The 21,307-nt window shown below is 34.5% G+C and overlaps 1 protein-coding gene and 1 long non-coding RNA gene across 3 annotated transcripts; one reads left to right on the top strand and one right to left on the bottom strand.

Annotated features, from left to right (window-relative positions):
* Positions 1–9,706: 9,706 nt before the first annotated feature.
* LOC139813364 (uncharacterized) lies at positions 9,707–10,867 on the top strand. Its single transcript, XR_011732153.1, has 4 exons — positions 9,707–10,008; positions 10,133–10,225; positions 10,574–10,650; positions 10,730–10,867. It is a non-coding gene; the product is annotated as an uncharacterized lncRNA (long non-coding RNA).
* A 2,829-nt stretch (positions 10,868–13,696) lies between these two features.
* Positions 13,697–15,925, bottom strand: LOC139813268 (myb/SANT-like DNA-binding domain-containing protein 3). 2 transcript variants are annotated; one of them, XM_071778657.1, is made up of 7 exons: positions 15,861–15,922; positions 15,434–15,510; positions 15,234–15,354; positions 14,450–14,654; positions 14,165–14,378; positions 13,964–14,069; positions 13,697–13,830 (listed from the first exon to the last, which is right to left on the bottom strand). In XM_071778657.1, the coding sequence occupies exons 4-6, from the start codon at positions 14,651–14,653 to the stop codon at positions 14,002–14,004; spliced, it is 486 nt and encodes a 161-aa protein (XP_071634758.1). In that variant the 5' UTR covers position 14,654; positions 15,234–15,354; positions 15,434–15,510; positions 15,861–15,922; the 3' UTR covers positions 13,697–13,830; positions 13,964–14,001. The 2 variants fall into 2 exon arrangements, with proteins under 2 accessions (XP_071634758.1, XP_071634757.1); XM_071778656.1 differs by having other exon boundaries at positions 15,234–15,510; positions 15,861–15,925.
* Positions 15,926–21,307: the final 5,382 nt, after the last annotated feature.

The raw sequence follows: 21,307 nt of genomic DNA, 5'->3' as shown, positions 1-21,307 counted from the left end.
TCTTTTTAAAGGAAAATTTGATTGCAGCAGTGAATTATATTAGGTGTATATGCATCACATCAAAGAGGATGTACTCGTAAGTCGTAATGCTTAAATTTCAATTTTGCCGCAGGAAAAGAACATATTGCAGCATTTCTTTGTCTGCCGAAAATTTTGGGAGTGATCGTACGTAAAAGGAAAAGCGATGGTTCATTACCAACTTCTGCAGATGTGATTAACAGTTTTTTTGTTCATTTTAAGGTAATTCATTAATTTATGAAAATGTTCGGTTTTCGTATATATATAGATTATTTACAAAAATTATTTACAAAGAATATTTACAATTTTTATCAGTTTTTTTTATTATATTATAATTATTTACAAATTTATTATATTACAATTATTATTTACAATTTTATAACTATTAAGAAAAATTAAAATAAAATAGTTATAGAAATGAAATATATTTTTAGTCAATTTAATATTTGTAATTAAATTTTTTGTATATTTTTGTACAGACTTCTGAAGAACTAACTGACTTCAAAGCAAAGTTACAAGCTTTCCATAGTGCCCTCCCATACGTAGCATTCATCGGAGATCTACTTAACGAAGGTTCCACCGATAAAAATACATATGTTTTTGTGATTATAAATAATTTAAATTTTAAAATTGAATCTAACAAAATTATCGAGGCTTTCGATTATTGTTACAAAGCCTTTTTTGCATTAAATACCGACTTCACGCCGGAATGTCGCCATATTTGGGTGTTTTTTCAAACACATATTTACAAAAATGCAAATAAAAAAATCATGCGTGTGGTCGCCACGCGCGTTAGAAGTGAAACTTCTGAAGGCAAGGCTTTGCCATAACTTTTCTGAAATTAATACAAAAACAATGCAACGGAATTAGTCACTCCAAGCCGCCCGCAACTCGAAAATATAGTGTTATACGCAGTTCTCACTATATCCGTCTTGCCAGTGCCGTACGCCTGATCGAATTTTCGTGACGCGTTTTCGAGTCGCAAAATCGAATTTACTCACCGATCCAAAAGGAGTTTCACTTTGTACGCCTGTTGGTCGAATTTTCGTGACACTATTTCGTGACGTTTTTTCGTGTCGCACAATCGAACTTACTACCGTACCAATTAAAGAAGTTTCATTTCGTACGCCAATTGGTCGAAAATTTTCGTTACACTTTTCGTGTCGCATAATCGAACTTACTACCGTGCCAGAAGAAAAACCGTCTCGCCAACGCCGTACGCCTATTGGTCGAATTTTCGTTACATTTTCCGTGTCGCACAATCGAACTTACTACCGTACCAAAGAAGTTTCATTTCGTACGCCTATTGGTCGAATTTTCGTTACATTTTCCGTGTCGCACAATCAAACTTACTACCGTACCAAAGAAGTTTCATTTCGTACGCCTATTGGTCGAATTTTCGTTACACTTTCCGTGTCGCACAATCGAACTTACTACCGTACCAAAGAAGTTTCATTTCGTACGCCTATTGGTCGAATTTTCGTTACACTTTTTGTGTCGCATAATCGAACTTACTACCGTGCCAGAAGAAGAACCGTCTCGCCAACGCCGTACGCCTATTGGTCGAATTTTCGTCACATTTTCCGTGTCGCACAATCGAACTTACTACCGTACCAAAGAAGTTTCATTTCGTACGCCTATTGGTCGAATTTTCGTTACATTTTCCGTGTCGCACAATCGAACTTACTACCGTACCAAAGAAGTTTCATTTCGTACGCCTATTGGTCGAATTTTCGTTACACTTTCCGTGTCGCATAATCAAACTTACTACCGTGCCAGAAGAAGAACCATCTCGCCAACGCCGTACGCCTATTGGTCAAATTTTCGTTACACTATTTGTGTCGCACAATCAAACTTACTACCGTACCAAAGAAGTTTCACTTCCGTTACACTTTTTCGTGTCGCGAATCGAATTCACTACCGTGCCTAAAGAAGTTTCACTTCAAAAATACTAAAACATACACGATAGTGACGAAACTTATAGATGAACTACAGAAAGTCGATAAAAATAATTAATATTGTCAGTTTGTTTATCAAAGGAAAAACATATTAAAAGAAATGTAATATATAGTTTAACCGATCATATATTTGTTTCGGCATATCACACGCCTTAATTGAAGTAAATGTTACATTTTTTGTAATTTCTATATATAATAAACTTAGTACGATAAATTATATAAATCTCATTATGTCAAATCCAATCGACTTGGGAGCTGAAATGATGTTGTTAACATTGCAATTGTACAACAATCCAGTAATACCGCGGAATGTTGTGCAACTAGTTGTGGATACAATAATACATTTTGTTAATGTTACATATACAAATCATATACTACAAAAAATGGAATATTTGTCGCAGAAATATGATTCATCTGTAGTACGCGATATGAGAATAATTTTAAAATTTTCAAGTATAATATAATTTTATCGGAATTTCAAACGGAGCATAAAAGATTTTCATATTATGAGCAAAACGATCTTATGATTATGCCAGTCGAATACAGTGTAGGGTCAATTACAAAAAATGCAGAATTTGGAACTGAAAAAAATTTAGAAGTTAAATCATACGCTACGTATATTCCACTAAAGTGGAGTTTAAAACTTTTTTTGGAAATACCAGGAACATTTGATCTAATAATAAATTACATGAATAATTTAAAACTGGAAAATGATATCATTAAGAACTTTATACAAGGGGACATATGGAAAGAAAAAACGAAGTCTTTCGGAAATAAACTTGTACTTCCCGTATTCATTTTCCAAGATGAATGGGAAAGCGGCAATGCACTTGGCTCTAATGCCGGAAAACAAAATTTTGGTTCTGTATATGCATCTCTACCTTGTTTCCCTCCGCAATATGCCTTGCAATTGGAAAATATATTACTAGTAGGTCTGTTTCAAGCAAGTCATCGAAAACAATTTGGAAATTTTAAAATATTTGCAAAATTAATTTCGGAATTAAATGATTTGAGAAAAGATGGATTTCTTGTAAAGGTAAATGGCAAAGAGCACAAAGTCTATTTTATACTGTCTTTAGTTTTAGGTGATAATTTAGGCTTAAATGAAATGTTGGGATTTATCGATACGTTTAATTCTGGTAAACCTTGCCGGTTATGCAAGGCCACCATTCCAGAGATTAAAACTTTTGTTACCGAAAATTTCGATTTGATAAGGACTTTAGAATCTTATAATGCGGACTGTGAAAGTAAAAACCCAGCTGAAACTGGCATTAAAGAAAAATGCGTCTTTCATCTTGTAGAAGATTATTATGTATGTGAGAACGTTACTTTAAATATAATGCACGATATTTTTGAGGGAACTGCAAATTATACCATGGTACACATTTGCCATGATTTGATATTTAAGCAAAAATTGTTTACATTAGAGTTTCTAAATAATCGATTAGAAACGTTCGAATACGGTTACATACAAAATAAAGTGCCAATTATAAAAAAAGAACACATTCAGACGAAAAAGAAACTCAAAATGTCGGCATCAGAAATGATATCCTTTACGAGATATTTCGGCTTGTTAGTAGGCGATAAAATCGAAGAAAACAACGAAACTTGGGCGCTGTACGTTTTATTCAGAAAAATTATATCGATAATCACTTCGCCAAGAATCGTGTCAGGCCATGTAACTGCATTAGATGAAACAGTTCCGAGCTTCCTTTCTTTATACAAAAAAATGTATGGAGATTTGACGTTCAAATTCCATAATATGACTCATCTCGTACGTACATTAAATAAGAATGGACCACTCGTCCACTATTGGGGTATGAAATACGAATCGAAACATAGACAGCTTAAATTAACTGCTGTATCCACCAGCAATAGAAAGAATTTATTGTGGACATTAAGTATTAGAAATCAATTACGATTAGCCTACGAACGTTTGACAAAAAATATACAACGCGATAGAGTAAAATTCGAACATTTCGAGAATTTAGACGAAGGTAACAAAATAAAGTATTTCCCATGTAACATAGCTGATGAAGAAGTCATTAAAACACGGCACGCGCAACTAGATGGGATTAATTACGAAATTGATATGATTCTTGTAACTGATATGCAGGGTAATGACTATTTACCAATATTTGGTAGAATTAAAGGTATATTTATAACAAAAAATAAATTGTATTTGCTTATGCAACTTTTTCAAAGTGTTTATTTTGACGACCATTGCTACGCTTATAATGTTGAAAAATGTACATCAGGGTTTATGTTAAAAGATGCAAAATTATTACCAGACGAACATCAGTGTCTACTGGTTAAATATCAGGGCTCGTTGTATGTCGCGACTAAATATATATTGTAAAATAACGTTTGTGAACCCATGTATCAATAAAATAAAATAATAATAATAATAATAATAATAATAATAATAATAATAATAATAATAATTTCATTCTCAGAAAACTGTGAGATTCGACTATTATTTTATGAAAAAAAGGATATTTACTCACAAAGCGACAGAAATTAATTTTTCCTCTATTACATATATATCATATATACTACATATTCTGCTTACAATTAAACTATAATAAAGTAAATGTTTATGATCAAATGTATATATACTTTGAAATTATTGTTTGAAATTACCCCTAAAAAAGAGATTCATTTAGAAAAAGGTTTATTATAAAGACAACCATTTGTTGAAGAATAAGATTTATCAATCGTATTTAGTTTACATAATCTATATATCTTTCTGTCATCTGTCAGTCGTGTGTGTGTGTGTATACACACACAGAAGAAATATACAGTGAGAGTTAGGCCTCTATGAGTGGTCTCTCAGGCAAGCGCGGCTTGTTCGCTGTACCGTACAAACTGCTTGACACTCCCAGGCTAAAACTGCCTGAGTGCCGAAGCTTCGGTAACTTCACCCGCCGGCTTAACAGAGTCAGGTCATAATAGCCGTGGCCATCGGCTGTAGAGACTTAACATTTTTTCCCGTGTATTTAATATATATATATGCTTGTGTATATATAATTATTCATATACATATTATGTAAGATAGGTCACATAAAGGTTGCAACACTTATTTTCTAAATTTTAAAATGTATAACTATTTTAAGACTACAAACCACTGCTAATACAAATCACCTATTCAAAAATTAAGTCTTACAATTTTTATGTGACCTTTCTTATCAAATTTTTACACAAAAAATAATATTAAAAACAACAATTGTAACAATTAACATTTATTATTATTATTTTTATATATATTTTATTATTTTATTATTTACAATTTATATATAAACATTTGTGACTTACGAATATATCCAGAAGAATTCATAACATCTTTTAATAAAATTGGTATGGGTCCATGACTTGAAGAGCTGGTAGGCTCATATTTCCCCAAATTATTAATTATACTGTTACTTTTTATATGAAGTTCGTAAGCAACATTTCCATTATTGAAATTAACATGCTTAAAAGCGCGAGCCTGAACTCCATCTAAATGCATAATCTGTAAAAATTATTTTAGTTTTAAAAATTATATAAGGAAGGAAGGAAAGAAGGAGGAAGGATTAAGGAGAAAGAAGAAAAAATGTGGTTGAATACTTACGTGGTTTGGTATAATTATACTTTCAACGTTTTTTATTTCTTTGTTCCAGGCTACGACTTGAACACGTCTCCCATTTGCGTTATTAAGAAAGAATTTAAAAAATTTATATTGTTGCTTGTCTCCCACTAATCGGGGAGACTCAATGCCGTCCACATATCCAACAATTTCTCTGTTGAACTAATGTAGTATGTGATATATAACATGAAATAATGTAATATATATTATTATTATATTATTGTTATTATTATTATTTATTATATTATCGTTATTATTATTATTTATTATTATTATTGTATTGTTATTTTTATATTATATATTTTGTTTTATAATTTGTATGTTGTGGTGGTTATGATGGATTATTTAGTTAAAATGGATAATGTGTGATACGTTTAGATTTTTAATTAAAATTTTAATTGTTATTTTTTAATAGGTGTAATACTTACACTGTGGAATCGTAAATTTTTACATTATCCAGCACTTCATTCGAACTTAATAAATCCAATGGGTTTATATTTTGTAAATCGTTCTCCATCTGTTGTACGTTGCCTATTTTGGGGTCAGTAAAAATGCCTTGGTCGAAGTCTGTTTCAGTGTCAGTAGACATTTTGTATGTTTACAATAAAATTTAAAGTTGTTGATTAATCTGTAAAAAGAAAAAGAATGTACAAAGGCAAAAGAAAAAGAACGAAAAGGAAAATACGAAGAACAAGGGAAAAGAATGACAGAGAAGTAATGTATAAAATAGAATCATAAGAAATGTAATAGGAAGAGCAACTATAAGTACAAATGAGAGAACGATAGAAAGAACAAAGGGATAGAGTAAAACAGAGTCAAAGAATGTATGCAGGAAAGAAAGATAGAAAGAATTAAAGATGGAGTAAAAAAAAGTCAAAAAGAGCGTAAAAGCGAAACTGGGACAATGAGTGATGAAGAGAAAGAACGAGACAAACTAAAACAGACGACGCATAAAAGTATGTTTGAACAATAAAGGAAGAACAACGAAAAAAAGAACGAGAGAGAGAGAGAGAGAAAAAGAGAGAGCGTGTTGTACAGTGGGGAGCATTAATGAGTTCCGTTACCCGGTGAGCTACGGTGCAGAGCGGTGCAGGCGAGCGCGCTACGTTACCGTCACGGTCGATAAAAGGTTCAAATACAGAACCGCGAACGCGTAAAAATGGTCAGTCACGCTGTATTGCTCGTGCGTGCATTTGATTAAAAAAACATTTTTAATACAATTTGATGCACACAATTAATACATATTACATACAATATAACAATCATAGATGATTATGTAATTATAATTGTATTGTGCATCTGCAACTATTATTCCACCGACTAAGTATTAGTTTACTGGAATAATATAATTATAGATCATATGATAATTATAATTACAACATAATTACCTATAATTATTCTATTGCATATGAAAAATTATTTCGCGATATTTTATAATTTTTACGATGTCGTATTATTTTCAGTCTTATTTATAAGTAAATAAAATATTAAAATTAAAAGCTAAGTAATGTTACGGCCGATATTCCGAGCAATATTAAAGTATTAATAAAAAGCTAGGTATATATACATTTTGAATTATAATTATTGAGTCAACGTTTCGACTTGGTCTTTCTCAGGGCATTACATTCAAACTTACAAGTGATATAAATAAAAATAATAATAACTGTTGAAGTTCACATTATCAACACTGAAAATTATAGTCATCGCCGATGGAACGATTACGACACGCAAAAGAATAAGGTCAAAGCAACTTCGAATTAAACGCCGTTACAGACTACATAATTACAATAATTATTACCGATTACAATAAATCCTGATCTGAGTTGCAGCTGACGGAGATGCTAATTTCGTGCATTTTCCGTATATTTTAAAAGGGGCAATCCTCTGTATGATCCTGGTATCAGCCATGCTCAACGTCGGAAATTGTCATGTCCGATATTAAATGGAAGTAGAGATCGGTGTTGCGCCAAGAACCTTTGAAATATACAGAAAATGCACGAAATTAGCACCTCCGTCAGCTGCAACTCAGATCAGGATTTATTGTAATCGGTAACAATTATTGTAATTATGTAGCCTGTGACGGCGTTTAATTCAAAGTTGGCTTTGACCTTATTTGTTGCTAATTTGTTGCTCGCAACACAAGTGTAAATAACAGCGGAAAACCTCAGCGTGCGGATAGTCATAAGAGTAAAGTATCAGAAAAGAATTTGGTGCTTGTTTAAATTTGCTACTGGCGTATTGTCTGAATTTGTTGCTCTCGATATATTCAAGTTCCGAATTTGTTGCTTACAAAATAAGTATAAGCAATAGCGGAAAACCTCAGCGTGCAGCTAGTTACAAGAGTAAAGTATCAGAAAAGAATTTGTTGCTCGTTTAAATTTGCTACTGGCGTATTGTCTGATCTTGTTATTCTCGATATATTCAAGTTCCGAATTTGTTGCTTGCAAAATAAGTATAAACAATAGCGGAAAACCTCAGCGTGTAGCTATAGTTATAAGCGTAAGGTATCAGAAAAGGATTTGCTTCTCGTTTAAATTTGGTACTGACGTATTGTCTGAATTTCATGCTAAGATGTTTTCCGCTATTGTTTATACTTATTTTGCAAGCAACAAATTCGAAACTCGGATATATCGAGAGCAACAAATTCAAACAATACGCCAGTACCAAATTTAAACGAGCAACAAATTCTTTTCTGATACTTTACTTTTGTAACTAGCTGCATGTTGAGGTTTTCCGCTATTGTTTATACTTATTTTGTAAGCAACAAATTCGGAACTTGAATATATCGAGAGCAACAAATTCAGACAATACGCCAGTAGCAAATTTAAACGAGCACCAAATTTTTTTCTGATACTTTACTCTTATGACTATCCGCACGCTGAGTTTTTCCGCTGTTATTTACACTTGTGTTGCGAGCAACAAATTAGCAACAAATAAGGTCAAAGCCAACTTTGAATTAAACGCCGTCACAGGCCACATAATTACACTAATTGTTACCGATTACAATAAATCCTGATCTGAGTTGCAGCTGACGGAGGTGCTAATTTCGTGCATTTTCTGTATATTTTAAAAGGTTCTTGACGCAACACTGATCTCTACTTCCATTTAATATCGGACATGACAATTTCCGACGTTGAGCATGGCTGATACCAGGATCATACAGAGGATTGCCCCTTTTAAAATATACGGAAAATTCACGAAATTAGCACCTTCGTCAGCTGCAACTCAGATCAGAATTTATTGTAATCGGTAACAATTATTGTAATTATGTGGCCTGTGACGGAGTTTAATTCAAAGTTGGCTTTGACCTTATTTCTTTTGCGTGTCGTAATCGTTCTATCGGCGATGACTATAATTTTCAGTGTTGATAATGTGAACTTCAACAGTTATTATTATTTTTATTTATATCACTTGTAAGTTTGAATGTAATGCCCTGAGAAAGACCAAGTCGAAACGTTGACTCAATAATTATAATTCAAAATGTATATATACCTAGCTTTTTATTAATACTTTAATATTGCTCGGAATATTGGCCGTAACATTACTTAGCTTTTAATTTTAATATTTTATTTACTTATAAATAAGATACTGAAAATAATACATCGTAAAAATTATAAAATATCGCGAAATAATTTTTCATATGCAATAGAATAATTATAGGTAATTATGTTGTAATTATAATTATCATATAATCTATAATTATATTATTCCAGTAAACACATACTTAGTCGGTGGAATAATAGTTGCAGATGCACAATACAATTATAATTACATAATCATCTATGATTGTTATATTGTATGTAATACGTATTAATTGTGTGCATCAAATTGTATTAAAAATGTTTTTTTAATCAAATGCACGCGCGAGCAATACAGCGCGACTGACCATTTTTACGCGTTCGCGGTTCTGTATTTGAACCTTTTATCGACCGTGACGGTAACGTAGCGCGCTCGCCTGCACCGCTCTGCACCGTAGCTCACCGGGTAACGGAACTCATTAATGCTCCCCACTGTACGTACGTGCGTACACGGAAAAAGGTATTCACCGTATGAGATCATACAAGGCGGACCATGAAACGCGCTGCGCCCTGCCACTACGGGCCGTATTCATAGTCCGTTCTTATATTTAAGATCGCCTTAAGTACCGTCTTAAGATGCCCTCTAGATTCATAGTTGAAAAATAAGGCGGGATTTAAGCAAACGCTCAAGGCGTACCTTATTCAAGATGATCTTATTTGGGAATGTCTTGATGTGATTCATAAACACATCTAAGCATGACCTTAAGGCTACCTTATTTAGTGTGAATTCATAGTCATTTAAGACCATCTTATTTCACTAAATGAGGTTATCTTCGTCAAGACGTGTCCGAGGACGTCTTAAGCAACCGTTTTTGGGACATTTACGCATGTACTTTCAAATTTTGCAAACAATTGTTTGTGCCGTACTTTTAAATATAATTCTGTAACGACAATATCGAGTTGGTCTAGCTTATATCTTGTTCTTTCTTTTTTGCTTTCATGTGTGCAATCAGTAGTGAGATAGTTTTGAAGTGAGGTTAACCGTTAAACTCTTTCAATCGATACAAACGTGGGCCAGCACGGTGCAATCCAGGGCGTTAGGATATGTAAGTAATATTAATTTTCAAACAAATATAACTTTGGGCTACCGCACAAGCTTACTTTATGCTAAGTTTATTGATATTAAACTTAGATACGTATGTAACTTTAAACTTTAATCAACGCAGGCTTATTCTTTAACTCATAACGACAATTTGTTATCGTTATAATGTTTTACTACGTGAAAAAGCTGCGCAAAGACATTGCAACGATAACGAAGTGTCGTTAAGAGTTACAGAATAGGCCTACTGCGTAATATACGTTACGGAAGAGTTTGTGCGTAGTAGTTAGATTTTAATAAAAGAATACAGTCAGTGCATGTGTAATCATTAATACAAAATATTTTATTTTTACAGAAATCTTGTGACCGTTTTGACCGCCCTCCTGTTTCTCTTTGTGCTGTATCGGAGGCGGATGTGACGTTTCTATACATGTAAGTATCTCAGGTTAAACGATTTTTGTAACAGACTGCCATATTATATGCCTTATTAAACATTTTGTTATTTTTTCAGAAATCTTGTGTGCCCGTACCGGTCTGTCCACGCTTTCTGTTTGTCTTGCTTCGGGAGCGGCTGTAGCGCGTGCTGGCCTGTAGGCATTGCAGTCTTCGAAATTCGTCGACGTTTCTTTACACGAAAGTACCTCCGGTCGTACGATTTTTGTAACAGACTGATATTGTGTGCTTTATAAAACATTTTATTTTTTCAGAAATCTTCTGTTATTTTGAAAATGGATTTGGAAAATCTGAGAAATGTGGAGATGTTAAATTTTTCGAGTGATGAGGAAGAAGTAGAGGACTTGCCGATGCGTGCTCCAAAGCGATATCTTCGTGATTATCTAAATCCGTTTGAAGTGTACAGTGAAAGGGAATTTAAAAGAAGATTTCGATTTTCCAAAAATTCAGTAATGTTTGGCATTTTGCCTTTAGTAAAGGAAAGACTTGCCAAAATAAATAATCGAGGCTTGCCAATATCGCCTATTTTACAGTTATTAATATGTTTACGATTTTATTCAACAGCAAGTTTTCAGGTGTGTACATTATATATATATATATATATATATATATATATATATATATATATATATATAACATATATATGTATATAACAATAAATTAACAAAATATTTAATAAATATGTATTTTCTCAGCTTGTTTTAGGGGATATAATAACAATATCACAACCAACAATTTCACGAATTGTGTTTAGAGTGTCCATTTTATAAGCGAGCTACATTAACCGATATATGAGAATACCATCGTCAGAAGAATCACGTTCTGAGAATAAAAGATTATTTAGAGAACTTGGACGTGGTCATGGAGGCATAGGCCTTCCTAGTATCGATGGCGCAATAGATTGCACACATATTCGTCTAGTCCACACAAGATTTCAAAATGTTGACGAAATTTTTAGAAATAGAAAAGGATACTTTTCTTTAAATGTTCAGGTACATACACATATATTTTCTTAAATTATTCCATACAAAAGGATATACAAAGCAAAAACTATCTCTTAATTCTCATTTCACTTGTTCTCTTTACAGATTATTGTTGGGCCACGCACAGAAATTCTAGATATTGTTCCTGAATGGCCAGGTAGTGAGCACGACAGCCGAATCTTCCAAAATTTTCGCATATATATGCGATATAGGCAAGGCGAATTAGATGGAATCCTTGTAGGAGATGCTGGATATCCCGCATTGCCTTTTTTACTTACACCGATTGGTAATCCTAGAACAGATGAAGAAATGAGGTTCGATATATGTGTATTTTATATATAAGATAATGAAAAAGTAGAAAATGGAAACGTAGATTTCCGTGTCTGTCAAAAGGACTTGGCACGAAATTGTTAACGTCCACATCAATCGTTGTGGCATGTGCTGTTCTTCACAACCTTGCATTAATTTTAAATGATAAGTTGGAAGAAGATGATGAAGAAGTAGAAAATCTCAATAATGAAGTCCCGGTGGCCGAGCCTCACTGGCAACCTGGAGATGGTTTTCTCGCACGAGATGCTCTTATCGAACGACTGTTCAGATAGACAATTCTTCTTTTCGTACATCTTTTTCTTGTTCCTCTCCACTGCAACCATTAACGTATCATCTTTCTCTGTAGAAATACATGGATCTGTAAAGCATAAACACAATACATGCTTTTATATATACATATCTAGCATTTATTTATATACATTTAAAAAAATTTGTTAGCATATAAATATACAACATGACTAAATACTACCTTGAAAAATATCTTTTCTGTGTGCGTTTATGTAACCCCTTCATTATCAGATTCCAATAATTCTACACTTTGGTCAGTAGAAATTACTTCAAAAACGTCTCGTTTATCTGAAATATATTTATTATACAAGTAACGTGACTATTAATACTTAGAATTAAAACCTTTTAATTACACATGCTTCATTAAAACATTTTATTATGTAAGTAATAATTATTACGTTTTAGTATGTTAGTAATAATTATAACCTTTTAAGTGTGATTAATGAAGATGACGTACGTTTATTATGTAAGTAATAATTATAACCTCTTGAGTGTGATTAATGAAGATAACGTACGCATTTTATAATAATTAGGATAAGAAGATAGGATAAGAAGCTTATAATGAAAGTTGTTACACACGATGGATTGAAGAACATTGATTTATTTTTTTCAAACATAATATATGTAATGTATGTAAGGCACATACCAGTGACTTAAGTAACTTAATAAAGTAACATAATTTTAAATTTTTTCTTTTAATAACATCTTAGCCATAAACTTAATATGTTTATTATCTTTTATCACAATCTTATTTTTAATCTTTTATCACAAAATGTTATCTTAGGCAACAACAAACATCTTAGGCAACATAATTGCACTTTGAACTAAACACATCTGTAATTTATAATATTATATAACATATAATATTGCATACATAAACTTACATTATATTATATACATACATCTACACACGTACATATATGTATACAAAGTATAGAACATAAGATAAATAATCTATTAGTAGACATATCGTTGTTAATGCAACAAAAAAATTAAAATATAACTTATTTAAAAAAATTCATAATCCACTGCATAAAGTCGTGAGTGTGTCATTCTTTAGAAAAAAAGTGGATCTGTAAAACACAAACATAACATATATTTTTTACATATGCATATATATCATTTGTTTATATACATACTTGTGTTTGTATGTCCATTATTAGATTGATTTCTTTTCAGATCTGAGTTGTGTTTCTTTTATTTCTATTTCTAGAGCCTGGATTCGTCTCAAATGTTGCAATTCTAAATTTTGAATTTCTTTCAAATAATTTTCTTTCATATTATTCATATTCTCTTCATGTTTTTTGTTTAATATGCGCTAATTGTTTTTCTTGAGCCATTACTCTTTTTATGCGTTTCATTCGTATTGTTTCTTCTGTGTTTGACAATTGACTGTAACTTATTGTATCCTTCTTTCGTTTGAAAGAACGTGTGTGTTTTAATTTTTCATTTTCCAATTTGTTTGATAATTCTTCTTTTCGTACATCTTTTTTTTGTTCTTCTCCACTGCATAAAGTCATTAACAACGTAACATCTTTCTCCGTAGAAATACATGGATCTGTAAAGCATAAACACAATACATGCTTTTACATATTCATATGTAGCATTTATTTATATACATTATAAAAAATTTTATAATAATATATAATATATAAATAACAACATAAATATACAACATAAATAAGTACTACCTTGAGAAATATGTTTGCTGTGTGTGTTTTTGTAATCTTCATTCAGAATCCAATAATTCTACAGTTTGGTCAGTAGATATTACTTCGAAAACATAGTCTCGTTTATCTGAAATATATTTATTATACAAATAACGTGACTGTATTAATATTAGAAATAGTTTAGTATATAAAATTATTTTCGTAGAATATATTAATACATACCATTAATTTCTATATCAGACATATTGGATGTAAATGCAACAGGTGCTGTCTTCATAAGATGTGGTGCGATTCTGGCAATATCAGGATCAATATCAATTTTTACTTCTGGTGGTCCTCCACCAGTTGCCATGCATGCTTGTTTTTCTTTAGTTAAGGCTTCCCTTTGCCCTTGTTTCAGATTTGTCCATAATTTCTTTAGTTGTTGTACTGTCCTCTAATAATAAAAAAGTTTTCAATTATATATGCTTTGTTAAAACGCTTTATTATTTTAGTAATAATTATAACCTCTTGTGCAATTAATGAAGACTGATTATAGGCAGTACATATTTCAATCCATGCCACATCCTTATCTTTTAAAGTGGCTCCATCACTTTTTTTTAATTCAACAATATGTTTATACCGTTCGAGTATTTGTAAGAAAACTTTTCTTTCCATTGTTGTGTAATGTTTATTTTTACTAGTAGGCTTTACATTTTCTTTGGACGACATTCTGTGAATAAATTGTAATTATATTTGTGAGAAATAATCTCCGGTGATTTTAATTTATCAGTAATTTTGAATTGATATCAATTCGACATCGAAACTGTTTGTCGAAATTATATCAATTTAAAGATCGATTTCGATTCCAATATTTATTAATATAATTTAAAAGAAATAGTGTAGAAATTTATGTTTTAATCATAACATTTATTATAACAACTATACATAACATTATTAGATAATCTCAAATCGAATTTACATCAAATCGATATCAATTCGATATAGATTCAATTTGAGGTAGTGTAAAACTTTGATACAGGTTGCGGAAGACTGATGCTACAAATGCTTTGAAGTAGTTTTCTTCTCCTTTCTTTCAATAAAGGTATATAAGATATAGAGAAAAAAGAAAAACGTTTCAAAGCATTTGTAACATTAAATCGATTGCAACCACAATTACCTATAGCTTTCATAATAAATGTAATGGATAAAATATAAATTTTTACACTATTTTTGATACACTTTACCTCTTTCTCTTATGCAGTACATAATATGAGTCTGTTACAAAAATCGTTTAACTTGAGATACTTACGTGTATACAAACGACAAGGACTCGCAAGTTTCCAATGCCTACAGGCCAGCACTCGCTACAGCCGCTCCCGAAGCAAGACAAACAGGAAGCGTGGACAAACCGGTACGGGCACACGAGATTCCTGAAAAAATAACAAAATGTTTAATAAGGCATATAATATGGCAATCTGTTACAAAAATCGTTTAACCTGAGATACTTACACGTATAGAAACGTCACATCCGCCTCCGATACAGCACAAAGAGAAACAGGAGGGCGGTCAGAACGGTCACAAGATTTCTGTAAAAATAAAATATTTTGTATTAATGATTACACACATGCACTGACTGTATTCTTTTATTAAAATCTAACTACTACGCACAAACTCTTCCGTAACGTATATTACGCAGTAGGCCTATTCTGTAACTCTTAACGACACTTCGTTATTGTTGCAATGTCTTTGCGCAGCTTTTTCACGTAGTAAAACATTATAACGATAACAAATTGTCGTTATGAGTTAAAGAATAAGCATGCGTTGATTAAAGTTTAAAGTTACATACATATCTAAGTTTAATATCAATAAACTTAGCATAAAGTAAGCTTGTGCGGTAGCCCAAAGTTATATTTGTTTGAAAATTAATATTACTTACATATCTTAACGCCTTGGATTGCACCGTGCTGGTCTGCGCTGGCCCACGTTTGTATCGATCGAAAGAGTTTATCGGTTAACCTCACTTCAAAAGTATCTCATTTGTCCATTGATTGCATACATGAAAGTGCGGATAATAATAAATCCAAAGTTCCTATTGGAGGAACCAACGGAAAGAGTACGGAAACAGCCGATTGAGAATAAGCATGGTTTTAAGTACGGTCTTCGCCAAGGCGATCTCAAATCAAATAAGACTTCCTTGAGCGAAATCTTCTTCGTGAAGACCGCCTTGTTTCACGACTATGAAATCTACCAATCTTAAGACGATTTTGATTGAATAAGGCCGCCTTGACCAAGATCGTCTTAAGAGCAAATTTGAGATTCGACTATGAATACGGCCCTATGCTAGGCCGTGTCCCCCACTCTTTTCCGTCGTGCGCCCATGTCAAAACACGCTGCCGCGTAACAACGTCTTTCCTCGTACCAAGCACGGTATTTTTCCATGTATCGCACCGGCTTTCGCATTGCGAACGTAGCACGTCAATCACGGAAAAATACCGTGCTTAGTACGAAGAAAGACATTGCTGCGCGGCAGCGTGTTTTGACATAAGCGCACGACAGAAGAGAGTGGAGAACACGACCCAGCGTAGTGGCAGGGCGAAGCACGTTTCATGGTCCGCCTTGCATGATCTCATACGGATCAAATACTTTTTTCCGTGATATGTGTTTTAGAGAAAACGGAAGAGGAGGAGATGGAAAAAACGCATAAGCAAAGGGCGAAAAGATTAAAAAGAGAAAGAATGTTATTATGTGAAAGGAAGGAAATAAGAAAGAGAGAAAATAATATGATATAAAAAGAAGAAATAAAGAGTTTAAATAAGTTATTTAATTTTTAATAATAAGTTGTAGTTATTTTTACTCACTTTTCTAATAGCAAGTTAATATTATAAACGGCTCCGATGAGGTAACGCACTGAGGAATGGGAGGGGAGAAAGAGAAAGAGAAGGCACACGGAAAGAGCGATTATTTTGGCCCGACGGGAAGATGGGGTATCTCGCGCGGCGCTCCCGCTTTCGAATCGGATACTCCAGCCGACGTTCCTCGATCCCTTATCTTCTATTTTCCTCTCCGCACGATTTCCTCTTTTTATAAATCTCTCCTATTTTTTTCTTTATCCTGAGGTAGTCTCAATTCCGCTTGTCCGTTTTCAAATCTTGATAGATTTAGTTATGTTTGGAACAAATGAATTTTTTAATTAATCGATTTTTTGTTATGTTTACTTCATAGTGAATTTTATTACCATACACAAAATGCATAACGTCGCATACGCATAGCATAAGATCGCTAGACCAATGAGCATCTAATGTAAATTAATATGATAGAGAGAGAGAAAGAGAGAAAAAAAGAAAGAGAGAGAGAGAGAAAAAAAATAGAAAATAAAAAATGAAAAAAAGGATTAGCATAGAAGAAAGATATGTGCAGTTTTATTAAATTTATATATTTTTTAAAATCTTTTTTTGTCACTTTGTCTTAATGTCTTTCCGTATTTCTATCTTTGTTTTTCTGTCTTATTTTTGCTTCCTCATAGAGGAAACTTTGATTTCGTAAAAAAAATTTTTTTTTGTTTTTCTGAACGTGTTCAGAATGTTCTAAAACGTCGAAAAATTGTAATTTAAAAAAATGTTTGTATGTTTTTTCATTATCTTGCGACGCTAGCATGGTAGAAAGATAAAAGACACTAAAGCAATCTTAAAAATTAGATTTTTTTACGATCACGTAAGTATCTTGATTAGTAAATTGCGGATTATCGATACATGACTGATCTTATTTCTTTTCCAGATGGAAGATAGTTTAATTTATGGAAAACTTTGATATCGTTCTCATCGACAATCAAAAAATATGGAATACTACAAAATATCTCGTAATACTGTCTATACAATATATATATATATATATATATATATATATATATATATATATATATTGTGACGTTGCGGCTCGCCGCATCGTCGCGGCGCCCCGCCGCCGTCACAAGACGCGGAATTTCGCGCCCAGGGACGGACCAGGGAGGCAACGGCGAGATCTCCAGGGGTCGTAGTTAATCGCGTTTCCGCATTCTGATTACTTTCTTTTGTTTTTATGCAATGTAATACGCGCGGCACCTCACTCACACCACGGCAAACCTTCGAGGGAGTAATCGGCGAAGGAAATCAAGGACGATTGATGACCGAGGAGGGGTGGCAAACACGGAAGCAGCAGAGATCACGGGCTGGCGAGAGCAACGCGGCAGGCGTGCGGCACGTGAGGCAGCGACGGACGAGGCCGCCAATAGCGGGGCCCCAGACGCCTGGGTAAAAACCCGGCTTCAGCAAATGATCTCCACAAAACACCGACCCACGGGGTGGCTGGCCACCGCCCCAGGGTCAAACCGGAGGCACACCGGCACGAGCGAAGTTCCGTCCGCCGCTAAGGACAAAATTTGAGGAGTTGTACGCCGCCGAGGGACCGTTGCCCGCCCCCGAAGGATCTCGTATCGACAGCACTGCGCCGGGACACCGCGGGCTTGCAAGCTCGCGCCCAATTGGCTCGCGCGCCCCTCAGGAAGGGGTACCGTATCGATTCCGCCATCGAGCGGGTTTAGCGTTTCACTCTCTGGTCGTCCGTCGGCGAGATACGTTTTGCTAAGATACGCGATAGCCACCCCGAGTCGGGTATTTCGATTTTGCTTGGGATCGAGGATCGTCGGTAGAAGGCGACGGCGAGGAGCCCAGGAGGAGGCGTATCACCGGTGAGGTTGCCCGTAAATCGCGAAATGTAAAGCCACGACACCGCCCTCCGGTTCACGCTCTCGCTCGGGATAACGCATGTCAAGATCGAGTGTAATTTCGCGATCGATAACGAGAGCGAAGGGCCTCGGGATGGTATCGTGGCCGCGGAACCGTGGTACAAACGTTAGGGCGAATCCCTGGAGATCGTGATAGGCGCGTTAATGAGTTCGATATCGCGAGTATATTGCGTCGTCCTCGCGACCTTGATGTACGGCAGCATGCGGGCCGGTACTTCGTAAATTGTGTTACCGTTTCTTCGCGTCGGAAAATTTTTGTGTTTTCGCGTCGGGTGTTAGCGTATCGATTGTGTTCGGATCTCGTTATTACGGGTTGCTAATTGTGTCAAACTCCCATTGGTGTCGATGGAGTCGTTACGTTGGGTTTGCTCTCGCGTTGAGAAACTTTCGTTCACAAGCCCCTTGCGTTCGGTATTCCTTGCGTTACGCCCTATGGCGTTCCGCCCTGCTCGCGATGACCTCGAATTTTGCGTTAGAAATAGTATTCCTTGTATTGTCACAAATCTCGACGCCTCCGTGTTGCGCCCATTTAGAAAATTCCCGTGTAGATTACGATAGCCTGGCGATGGAATTCTCGTACGGGCGTGGGGTTCACGCGCATCGAGCGTGGTGCACCACCATTTCGCGACCTTTTTCGTTACTTTTCGTATCTCGCGTTGGTATTATTAATATTAAGTGTTTGAGAACTGCGCCTTCCGTGCGCCTACAATAAGCTTTGCTTCGCGTATGTTTAATGGCCGCGTTAAAGATTGTTCCTGTGGAATAAATCCAGGCATCCCGCCACCGGCTATTCTTGATTTGTTATTGGCTTTATTTTGTGTTTGATCGAAGTTGGATGGATAAACGTTGTTATTTTCTCGACAACCAGTACTCAATAAATGTTATTTTCTTTGTTATCAGACTGAGTTACAAAATTTACGTGTCACCCCGCCGGCTATCGCGCTGCCCTTCATTAACCCCGCCCGTGATTAGGTCAAGCTAGCCGATTCCACGCACCTCCACACACTTCGTTTTGCGTCTCGTTTAGGTTTTCGCGATTTCGTGGACGCGAATGTACGCGTCTGGCGCCCAACATTCGGAACATTTCGTGGAGTATCGGAGGTGCGAGGAAACCACTGGAGAGGTTTACTATCCCGCTCTCCTAAGTCCTTTTGATCCGGCACACGTCCCGGAGTGGTCCGGGAGTGCAAAAAGTCGTGACAATATATATATGTAAAGAAACCTTGTATCATTTGCTTTTCTTTTATATATATATATATATATATATATATATATATATAAGTTCTAGTTATGCAACGTTCCTTATATGTGCAACCAGACCATTTCTCGATTCTTATAGTGTCTAACATTGCGACCAGTTTGACGACTAGTACATATCTTAGTTAAAGCATTCATTCTTATTTCTAAATACTCTTTGATAATTAACTTTGATAATAAAAATACATAGCCAGAGAGTTCTTTAGTCGTATCATCAAATATATGAGTATTTAAATCAGAAAAAAGATTACTCTTAGAATCTGATAACAATTCTCTCAATATCTTTGAGCATAACATAGCACCAAATTGAGGCTCAGTTGGAACTTTACCTTTATTGCAGTTTATTGCCCTTCTGAACAACTTCTCTGTCGCTAAAGCTAGTGTATTTACGCCTAACGATGGAGGTATCAAATTACCCTTGCTTTTAGTCACAATTAATCTCAAAGCATTTTTATGCGATAAATACTCTGTAGCATCATCTGAATAATTAGTTTCAATATTGTTCTTAAGATTCTTAGGTTCAATATCACAACACATAAGAGCTCCACGACATGTTTCACATTTAATTCTCGTCCAAACTTTACGAACTACATAGCCACATATGTAAGCAATAGCATTCTGTGAAAAACCACTCAGTAGTTCTGGTAACTCGCAATTAGTTTTACTCGCGCCAGAACTATTTCTTACAATCGTTGGCTTATCAGTCAAATCATATTTGTTACATACGCGTATATTGGCCATAGTATCATAAACCTCTGGATCATATCTATCTAAAAAGGCTTTTTTTCCTAAACCTGAACTAACCGTCAAAATTTGGTATTATCTTGCATTGTCACATTGCCATTTGTGGCTTTTATTTCATTATGAATCAGCAGTCTTTTATATGAGGCTCTGAATTGCATAGCAGTGAGGTTGGGACACCAACCACTGCGAGCCCGAAGAGCACAAAAAAATAATTCTAAATGATCCTGACTCAATTTGTACGTCAATAAATATTTTATTTGAGAATTTGGTGCTTGAACTCCTCATATAAACTTATCACAGCCAAACAGGCAGAATACATTCCTAAGAATCCTACTTTACGGGTTGATGAAAACATCAATTTATTTTCTGCGTTTCGCAGCGTTGAAATGTACGTTAAAAGTTCTTCGATTCGCGATCTCCATATATGTTCGTTCGTAATTCTTAACGGGGCCGTGTATCCTTGATAAGGGCTACGAGAATTCAAGAAATCGAATAAAATGTCAATTGAACGGATAAATTTGATCGCTGCTTCACAACCTTTGAATTCTGGTAACTGCAGTTCTTTTAAACAAAACTCCAACGCGTCGGCAACACTCTGACTC

Source organism: Temnothorax longispinosus, chromosome 5 (assembly GCF_030848805.1).
Source record: "Temnothorax longispinosus isolate EJ_2023e chromosome 5, Tlon_JGU_v1, whole genome shotgun sequence".
Classification (NCBI taxonomy): Eukaryota; Metazoa; Arthropoda; class Insecta; order Hymenoptera; family Formicidae; genus Temnothorax; species Temnothorax longispinosus.
Note: the sequence above shows the minus strand (reverse complement) of the source record. Positions and strands in the feature narration are given on the sequence as shown.

What these genes read in the sequence shown, in the direction of transcription:
- LOC139813268 (XM_071778656.1), bottom strand. Translation starts at nt 14,653, where the DNA reads ATGTCGTCCAAAGAAAATGTAAAGCCTACTAGTAAAAATAAACATTAC. An exon ending in CTTCATTAATTGCACAAGAG is followed by an intron (nt 14,379 to 14,449) that starts GTTATAATTATT and finishes TTTTATTATTAG; the next exon opens with AGGACAGTACAACAACTAAA. An exon ending in GTCTGATATAGAAATTAATG is followed by an intron (nt 14,070 to 14,164) that starts GTATGTATTAAT and finishes AATATATTTCAG; the next exon opens with ATAAACGAGACTATGTTTTC.